The sequence below is a fragment of the Glycine soja genome, chromosome 8, assembly GCF_004193775.1.
Source record: "Glycine soja cultivar W05 chromosome 8, ASM419377v2, whole genome shotgun sequence".
Taxonomy (NCBI): Eukaryota; Viridiplantae; Streptophyta; class Magnoliopsida; order Fabales; family Fabaceae; genus Glycine; species Glycine soja.
In genome coordinates this window covers 46,811,762-46,822,477 of record NC_041009.1, presented here as the reverse complement: position 1 = coordinate 46,822,477, position 10,716 = coordinate 46,811,762, and the positions used below count along the sequence as shown (strand labels likewise).

General features: G+C 33.9%; 1 protein-coding gene and 1 pseudogene across 1 annotated transcript; both read right to left on the bottom strand.

Moving 5' to 3' along the window:
* Positions 1-2,649: 2,649 nt before the first annotated feature.
* Positions 2,650-6,135, bottom strand: LOC114423741 (pentatricopeptide repeat-containing protein At5g48730, chloroplastic). Its single transcript, XM_028390606.1, has 3 exons — positions 5,449-6,135; positions 3,979-4,385; positions 2,650-3,522 (listed from the first exon to the last, which is right to left on the bottom strand). The coding sequence occupies exons 1-3, from the start codon at positions 5,881-5,883 to the stop codon at positions 2,808-2,810; spliced, it is 1,557 nt and encodes a 518-aa protein (XP_028246407.1). The 5' UTR covers positions 5,884-6,135; the 3' UTR covers positions 2,650-2,807.
* Positions 6,136-6,272: 137 nt separating this feature from the next.
* LOC114424252 lies at positions 6,273-9,215 on the bottom strand (annotated as a pseudogene).
* Positions 9,216-10,716: the final 1,501 nt, after the last annotated feature.

Genomic DNA, 10,716 nt, shown 5'->3' with positions numbered 1-10,716 from the left:
GACACATAGTAATTATAAGAAAATATAATTCCTTATAAAAGACAAAGACTAGAAGAAGGAAAAACAAACATGGAGAGTCATTCATTCCCTCCATTCCCTTTCGTATCTTTCTCCTCTTTACTAAATATTTTTTTCTTGCAATTATAAAACTTCCATGATAATGAGAAGTTAAACCCCTTTTGCTGAGAACTTGACAGCCAACTAAGTAATTTTTCTTCCTATCCATTTATGAATATTACATTTACATTATTTTTTCATGTGCTTAATATTATTGTTTGTGACTTGATCATCCATTTGCACGGTAAGTTTTAGGGGTAGCATTGAGAAACATTATTTTCTAATAGAACTAGAAAAATGTATCTAAATAAAGTCATAACTAGGAATAGGTTAATATTTGTTTAGCCTATTATACATCTCTATTCTTAATGCAATTTACTATTTTAGCTCTACAAAGGAATTTGAGAGAGAAAATAGATAAATTAGGTTGTTTCATACGGGGATCAAAGTTAGAGTATACTACTAGATACATTTAGGGACCAAAGTGTAAATTGAAATAATTATAAATAGAGAAAAATTATTAACATTACATTAAAGAGTGACTCTAATAGGCTAAGTTCCCAACATTCTCATCTTCTAAATTTCCTTGTACAATAATATTGAATTTTCTCATTTCTTCTATCTTTAATTAATCAATTTAAAAATTCTTGTTTAATTTCTCTTCTTGTTTGTTTTAATTTTCTATCAATTTAAATTACTATTTTTCTACAACCTTTCCAAATCTTTTTCTTAATCAAATATTCGTCTACATAAGTAAAAATAAAATCCTTGTGGATACAATACTCAAATTTTCGTTTTAACTTTATTACTTAGGATGAATTGGTGTATTTGCCAATTCATAAACATTAACCTTAATTGAAAGATGTACAGAGGGAGATAAATGGTCAACCTCTTTTAGTTAGGAATAAAATTAGAGATGACTCCTTAATTTTTAATAAATAAGTATTTGAGAACATTCACAATCAAAAAAGAAAATTAAGACAAATATCAAGGGAATCCAACAAATCTTAAAAAAGGTTGATTCGTAACTAGTTATTATTCATCTAAAAAATACTTTTCAACTTGAATGCAATCATATTTTGTTTTAGAAAATTCATTAATATACAAAAATTACAAGAACAATGGATGAAATTAGGAGATAAAAATACATCAATTTTTTCATACCCAAATTGTTAAGAAGAAAAATAACAAATAAAAGCCCATAATTTTTCAAATATTAAGGAAACGAAACATAAAATATTTAATATAATGAATAGTTTATACTTTATTTCCTTGCCTGAAAACAAAATAAAAAGGCAATATATTGATGGTCATATTCTTTAGGCTTAATGTTCAAGTTTTATTAAAATGTTCAATTAGGTCTCTATATTTAAAAAAATTCCAATTAAGTCCTCAAATTTTAGAAAATGCATCATATTATCAATCTAGTCCTTTGTGTCCAATTGGGCTGACGCTAATACGATTATGAATAGTGATGGCTTTTGTTTATGAATTATGACAGTTTTTAGCCGATCCTATATATTTTATTATTTAGAAAGAATAAAAAATATTCATCATTCTAGAAACTGATTGAGAAAGTTGGGATATCAAGAAAATTTGTCCACAATCAAAGTTCTTTCACATTGGGATATCAAGAAGTTCAAGCAACATGAGACTAAGAATCAAAATTTAGAAAAAGAAGAAAAAATCCACCCAAATAACCCGTTGCCACTTCCTAAATCGCCTTTTGAACCTAAACCCAGAATTCTCCTTCACTTGCGCCCTCTAAACCACCGCCATCGACCCATGCAACATTACGACTTTCTCACGCGCGATTCATCCCTCGCCTCCACCCAATATCTCTACGAGGGACACTGCATCATTGGATCTCAAAGGACTTGGTTGCAACTTCCACCAAAACGGCAACAAATTTGGCCACACCTTCAATTTCGCCGTTGACCTCGACATTTCCAAGCTCAGCTTCTCCTCATGCCTCATCGGATCTCTAAAGCTGTGAGATTACTCATCATTCTCAAAACCCTAACTGTACCTCTCCTCTTCCTATCACCGCTGGCAAAACTGTCTCGTGGCCACAACCCCACTAGTTGGAGATGTGGGTGAAACACTTCAAACCCCATGAAAGAGAAAAACGCTTCAAACCTTATACTTTTGTTTCATTTTATATTAATAATAGTAATTATTATTATTATTATTATTTAGTGATAGTTTTTAACTTGTAACAACTATCAGAATTTTCAATCCTAACGTCATCAACCCAATTGGATGAAAAGGATCTAATTTAGGCAATTTAAAAAATTAAAGTACTCAATTGGAGTTTTTTAAAATATAAAGATCCAATCAAACACTTTAGTTAAATTTAAGGACAAAATTAAGAATTAAGTTTATAATCCCTCCCCTGTTAAATTACAAATGATATGAAACTCACATTATTCAAATATGCTCTATTATTGGCTTGGAACTTACTTATAAAGATAAAATTTATGGCTAAATTCCTATTTAATAAATCTCAATTATTATTTCTAAATTTTTAATTAAGTTTTTTAAAAATATATTTGAAAACGTATCTTCTTAACACATCTAAAAAATAGTCCGTTGAAAAAAATGTGTTGCTAATATTTATACCCTTCTGAAAGACGAAAATTTTAGAAACAACCTGCTCAAAAGTAGTAGGTATACTGCAAGCATGCACCAAATAAACAAATCATTGACAGCCAAATAAATTGGAGCTAAAATACGAGTAGATTTTCTCATCAAAAGTCAGGCTTATCCCTTTTCAATGGAGGCCTATTCACTGTTGGAAGGAGCTCTCTAAGTTCCTTAGCATGGCTATCCATGCCCTTGTATGTATAGGTTTTAATCATGGTTCTGTAAGTAACAATATCGGGTTTACAACCATTCTGTTTCATCATCTCAAGCACTCCCTTCATCTCAGCCAAACACCCTAACCTCGCATAAGCATCCACTAAGCAGTTGAAGAATACAGTGTCCAGTAATACATCTGAATTCTCGACAAAACGAAGGACACCACTGATTTTTTCAGGTTTACCTGCACGTGCATAAGCCCTCACAAGTGAGCACAGTGTAACACAACTAGGTTTTATTCTCTCTGACCGCATTAGTCTAAACAAGTACTCCATCTGTTTGAGATCCCCAGCCTTCCCAAAAGCATCAATGACAATATTAAAGGTCACAATTGTCCAAGAGTAATGGTACTTCTGCATGTATTCCATCACAGCACTCATTTTCTTGTAATCCTGAGCCTTGCCATAGGAATCCAAGAGAATGTTGAAAGTCTGAACATTAGGTTGGATTCCAGCATTTTGGAACTTCTCATAACACTTCTCCATTGTTTCAATTTGTCCAATGTTGCCAAATGCCCTGAGTGTTGAATTCATAGTCCATACATCGGGTTGGCAATACCGGTCAGCAAGCATTTCCACAAGTATAGATTCCATTTCTGAAAACCTTTCAAGAACAAAACAATTATATTACAAAACAATTATATTACAGATATGCAAATATGATGGTGTAGCTGGTTGCTAAAAGAATAAAATACAAGCTATACAACTAAATAAAAATGGAACAACTTCTATATCTCAAATTTGATTGGAAGGGAAGGGGCCGGGGGATCCAGGAATGGATGATGCTGTATTAGTGTCCAGCTATAGCAACAAAAATACATTAGGTGAGAGAGCTCATATATGGCAATCATAATGGTTATGACTGCCATTAAACTGACTATCCTTACCTAAAAAAAAGGATTGAACCTCTGCTCTCCCAATTGTTTTGATTGTATCTAAATTCTAGAGTAAGACAAAAAAGTAGGTAGTCAATGAAATTATTTTTCCAATTTCTCTTAGCAACCAGATTGAGGATGTATTGCTTTCAGAAAGTAAAAAAAGACAGACAAAAACAACTTACTTTCTTGCCTTCCCATAAGCATCAATAAGGGTATTGTAGGTAACTGTGTTAGGTTTGATTCCACGATTGGTCATATCAGATAAAAGACTCTGAATCTTGTCAAAGGCAAAAACCTGTAAGCAAGATTTTAGGAGGATTGAATAAGTCTGTACATCTGGCTGACAACCAGGTGTATTCTTCATTTCCTCAAGAAGAGAGAAAGCTTTGTCCAAGAGACCACTCCTACTGTAGGCCGATAACAGTGCAGTGTATGATTCACAGTCCAAAACACAGCCCTCATCAACCATAGCTTGAAAGAGTTCATGAGCTTTCTCAGGTTGCTTACATTTGCCAAGCATGACTATTAACTTGATGTATACACCAGTGTCAGGTTTGTACCAGATCTGTTCATGCAGTAGTTCAAAAACCTGAAACCATGACAGTATGCTTTGATATTATTATGAAGTCTTCCTATTAAAAAGAAAGTTACACCAGAATGTGTGTGAGAGAGTAGGTGCAAAAACATGTCAACTGTAGTTTTAAAATTCAAGTGCTTAAATATCAAATCATTCAAATTAAAAATTTTCAGTACATGAAATCCTTGAACAAGAGGAATTCTGTAAATAAGACTTCCTCCATCAATTTAACCCTCCTTATGTTGCCACACTGTTCAACTTATCTTCTAAATTCCAAAAGCAAAAATGCTTCCCTATATCTTTACTTCCTTCAACATTTCATATTTCCTGACTAATTACAATCTAAAACTACAGAACAAACACCAAATTCCAAACTCATATTACCACAATCACAAGACTCACAACATAATCCATATAGTTTGAATTTAAATGGAAATTAGTCAACTACAAAACTTACAAGCATAGAGTCCTATGGTAACAAACAACAATCCCTGAGACAAACAATTCATACTAAGCAAATACTTTCCTACGCCCAATTAGCATTCTCTAACCTAAACTGCAGTACAATAAAAAACCACACCATAAAAACTCAACTTCCATCTCATAACTCATTCACAGTCCCATACATATCAGTTTCCTTTCCTTATTTTCCATATCCAAATCCCTCTACAATAATTAAAATCTCAGAAAAACCACACACCTTCCATCTATTTCACCTTAAAATTCAACAATGCTCAATTAACCCTCAACTCTCATCTCATTTCCACCAAACACAACCACGTCAAGTAGAATATAAAAAAAAAAAAACTTTGTTCTCTCCCCTAAATCCCCACACAATCCAACACTAAGGCTTTGTTTGTTTTCCATTTTCAAAACCAGTTCTCTATAAATTTGTTGGGTCTCTAAGCACATTTGAAAGTGTTCGTCCCCAAACACATTTCTATTTCCCAAAAGCTAGTTCCCTAATCACTTAAACAGAGCAAAGCAATCCAAAAAAGAATAAAACTCAACCTGTCACCTCATCCCAACCCAACGAAACACCACATTGAACTTGAGAAAGAGAGCAACTAAAAACCTTGAGAGCGGATTCCCAACGCAGAGCCGTGACTCTTTCATGCAGCGCTTCAAGAACAGTTCTGGGAAGAAGCTTCTTGGAGTTGATGGGCCCCTTCTTCTTCCTACCACCACCGCTCTTATCAATCATGGCCTTCGTCGCCTCTCTCCACAGAATCACCGACACCGCTTTCTGCGACGCTACCTTTCTGTTCCTCATCTCCTTCCGCTCCCGCGCCTCCCGCGCCTTCAGCTTCTCCAGCTCCCTCGCTATTCTCCGCGTCCGCTCGTCGGTGACCACCAATGACGCCGACAAAGAAGAAGGAGAAGGGGGTTCAGGGTCGGGTTCCGGGTCCAGGCGAGGCGAGGCTTGGAATCGTCTTGAAGCGGCGCGGCGGGCGGCGGTGGGCGGAGGGAAGGGTGGGACGCCGGGTGCGGTGGTGGAGAGTGATGCCATTTGGAACAGAACGGAACGAGAATATTAGGCTAAATTACTAAATTATCCTCAACAACACCTCCCGTGGAGTTGACATTTACAAGAAGAGCAGATCCTTAGTTTCATCCATGCATCCCAATCTTAACATCTAAGGATCTATTTGGTTCCAAAGATAGAAATAAGTTTTTTTTTTTTTCTTTTCGAAATAAGTTACTGAAAATGAAGTGGGTACATTCGCATAAAAATGGATTTTTTGGACGACAAAAATCGATTTTTGTAGAATAAAAAACCAAATTTCTTTGAGTTTTAGACGGAAAAAATTGATTTTTTAGTCAAAAGAATTAATATTTTAGATAAAAAATGATTTTTCAGAAAAAGAATAATATTCTATGAGAAATATATTTCTCGTCTATGTTAAATCAAATAACACAATATATTATTTTATTTCTCATTTTTCAAATTATCTTTCTTCTATTTTTATTTATCCTATTTCTCTTTTAAGGAAACAAACCTATAGTATCACTTTTCATCTATCGAAGAATTTGCAAATTTTGTACTATAATATTAAACAAAAATATATTGATTCTGCAAGTATTGTACTATAATATTGGACAAAAAAAGCATACTTACTATGTTCCAACAACCATGTTAGTATTGGCCTGATCTTCACTCCCTCCAAAGATTCTAACCATACCAAAGTCTGATATTTTTGGATTTAGCTCTTCATCTAACAAGATATTACTTGTCTTCAAATCTGTGTATGATTCTTAGTCTGGAGTCTCTGTGCATATACAACAATCCTCGAGCTATTCCTTCTATTATACTATAGCGCTTCCTCCAATCCAGGAGTTTACTTTTTGATGGATCTAAAAAGTAATGGAAGCATTATACTCTTGTGAACATAATATTTGAAGAGTATATCGTGAAGCTGAGTCATCCAAATCCCCTGATTAGTATGCTTTCAAGAAAACTTAGTTATGAAATGATTGTTTATATCTTAAATATTTGTGTCCTAAATAAAGTAAAACATATAAATTTGGAATTAGATGAGCAAATACTAGAAGAACTAACCAAAGATTAACACATCCAAGCTTTTATTTGGCATGTATTCATATATCAACATCTTTTCATCACCTTCAATGCAACAGCCAAAAAGTTTGACAAGATTACGGTGTTGAAGCTTTGAAATCACCACTACTTCATTCATGAATTCTTCTAGACCTTGTCCAGATGCTCTAGATAGTCTTTTAACTGCTATTTCCTGTCCATCTTGCAGTTTCCCCTTGGGAAAATATTATTAAGAGAACAGCTATAAACAATGGATTCAAATATGACAACTTTGTTTTAAGGTACCTTGTACACAGGACCAAAACCACCCTGCCCAAGTTTGTTGGGCAGGTGGAAGTTGTTTGTGGCTATTGCAACCATTTCGAAATCTAATTGTAACAGCTCCGGTAGTGTAACTTGTGACAGTTCTTCAATTACTTTTTGGCTTGGATGTTCTGATGTTTCATCATTATTAAACAGTAGGGATGCTTTGTTGTTCCTTTTCCTTGCTGATTTACGAACAAAAACTTTTTAGCTCCTTTACGAACAAAAACTTAATTATATGATTAGTTATGAATGTACCAAAAATGGCGTTTAAATTACCTTGGTGATTGTACGTCCTCCACATGGCACATGCACAAGTAACAATGAGGATAGCTGCTATTATCACTGTAATTGTAATGATGATTGTTGCCTTTTTTTCCTTTATCTGTTAAAAGGTGAAAATTTAAATTTAAAATATAGGGAGATCAGTCCTAAGAAAATATGTTCAAAATGCTTGAGCAGACATAGCATACCATGTTCAAGTTCAGCATACGCTACACGAACATATAGAACAAGTTCTGCACTTGAGAATTGTTGTATGTCAAGTAGATTTCCAGTCCAAGACATACAACCAGTCCTATCATCATGAGAATACGCAACACAAGAGCAACTCTCCAATCTGGAACTTTAACCGTTTGCATTTTCAAAAATCCATCTTCCTTTGTATCTAAACTTGTGTTTTTGATCTTCAACCGTACGTTTCACACTGCAAGCCTGTGCTCCTAACGCATCCACTACTCCAGTTTTGTCTATCCCATTCCCCTTTGATCCTTGGCTCAAACCCTTTCAAACAGTTGCATATTTGTGAGCTCTGTGCATTGCAGATTGAAAATGACCCACATATACTATAAACATCACAATCGGATTCTGGACTAGTCCATGAAACTTCCGTGTCTTTCTTCTCATCATCCCACCTTGTTTCTTCTTATTGGCCTTTCGAATTCAAGACATAGATAGCATATTCAGATTCAATAGGCATTGAGTAATAGATATTTATATTTCCCTCCCCGTCTTCCACACCTTGAAAGCCATTAAGATACGCAGAGTCCGTGTTCGGTATCCATGTAAAGAGCCTACCATTCCATGGACCACTGCGCCAGTATGGTCGAGTTCCATTCCAAATTAGCAGTTCAATTAAATTTATGCGTTGAACAATATTGGAAGAGAAGCTCCAAATGGAAGGATTAGAAGGGCTTTTCCATGATGTAAGTTCTACTTTCAGACCTGCTCTTATATTTGTTGTAAGTTCCAGGCCAGGCAATAACGTATTTGAAGGATGCTGAAAACTATCCCACAAGATGTTTCCAGTTGAGGCTTCCATAAGTACAAGCTTACAAAAATCTGAAAACTCTGAGCTTGTATATTGGATGTTATGTTGGACATGTTTGATGACCAAATGACTTGTTTCGTTCCATTCAGCACCACAAGATTTCCATCTTCGGATATTGTAACTTTTCCAGAAGAATCATTCAGTGGTTGGTTTCTGTCAGCAACCCAGATGATTGTAGACTGAGACATCCACCAAATTCCGACATAGCGGTTTGTGGAGTTTTGAGGGGTGAAGAACCCCAAAGTGAATTTACCATCTTTGGACCTTAGAGTTTCAGGGTCCTTGATGGATTGTGATGGTGTCTATGGCAATGCCAACATCCAACAGATAACAACACAGCATGAACAAAACAAAGAACAAGTTTGTACGGTTGGTGGAATTATCCATTATTGAGATGAATAGATAACCAAGAACAAAGAATATAATATGAACCGAATGGACACATTATTCTTCCTTTGACATAATGACATTTGACACTTCCTTCTTATAGTCAATGGTCCATGGCATGCAAATGAGAATTTCTAGTTTGCTTCCCCAACACATTTGAATGGACTCTTCAAAACTGATATTTCCTGGTAGATACATAATTATTCAAAGTTAATTCTCTTGGATCAATTCAAATAATGGGTATAGAATAAACAGCCTTCACCATCACCTTGAATATTTTTCCCCTTCGATCCTTCTCTAGCTTTGCTTTATTTATTTATTATTATTTATTACATTGAGTCAACTTACCTGCGCAAATATTTAGGTAGCATTTATGTAGTCAAATTTACGGATGACAAGTTCCTAAGATAATTACTAAACTAATATTAGTTGTCTGATTCTTTTTAAAATCATTGCTTTAAAATAGTTTTGACAGGAATATGTATGTATGTATTTTTAATGAGAAGTAAAATACGTATGAAGCTTCCCAGTGGGAGCACAGTGTTGCATTATTAGCCCCATCAAAATGTTGAGTTTAACCTGACTAAATTCAGAAAATATTGTTCTAGTATTTATTTATTTTTTAAATATTACATATGTTAATCTTGACACATTTGATGGCGTAATTTTTTTTATTCTGTCAATTAATTAAAAAATACCTTGATATGACTTGTAATTATTATAAAATTAATAATTTTTAATTACCTAGCGATCTATATAATTAAATGAAAATATAAAAATATTGGACTTAACTATTATAAAATTAACAATTTTTACTTTAGCATACTGATTTATATAATGGAAAACTACAAGAAATGTATGCTCCCACGCACTAGTTCTTAGTAAGGTCGTGAACCACATACCCGTACCACGTACTAGAGCATATTGAGAATTATGTGATTGTTAATCAATTAATAACTGAATCAAATCGCGCAAGTAGTATTTATTGAAACTTTATTCATGCTAAGCAATATAAATGAATGTTTGATGAGATTTTGAATTATAATGCTAACTTAGAAGTATCATAAAAGCAATGAACAATAAAGACAATTGAAAACAGAACACAACTACTAAATCAAAAGCACAAACACTTTAGAGTGCTGGAAGAGAAAAATATGCAGATTTATGAAGTTTTTGAGTATTTGACCTTACTAAACCACTCTTGATGTAATAGTAATGATATTTTCTCTACTCAATATTTAGTCAAGTGTTATCCTAATTCACAAAAATACCCTAATCAAGATTCCTCTAATAAAAAGGCCTAAATTACTTCACTTAACTCCTAATCCTTTAGCAAGTTAAATGAAATGGATCACAACAAGGATTAAAACAAGGTTAATAAACCACATTCTATCCCTAGACATAAGTTTTATTATAAGCTACTTTTAGTTCTTAGTAGTGATAGTATTTTCCAATGACTCTCACTCTATAAAACATGCATATGGGTGATCAAACCATAAACAAAACAATAATAAAAGAAAGTAAGTAATAACATTGAAAATGAACATTAAGTAAATAAAAGAGATAATTACATCAAGAGTTTCTAGAGCACCAAATCACCTCTAACAATGGGTGAACCAGCCTCTCATTATCATGATGAACCTTACAAGAAAATAAAACACAAAGTAGAAGAAGAAGAAAATGATCAACAACCAAAAACTAGCCTAAGCTTTGTATTTTCGTGTTTTTCACTGTGTCCTAGAATAACTCTTGCCCTAGAATAGCTC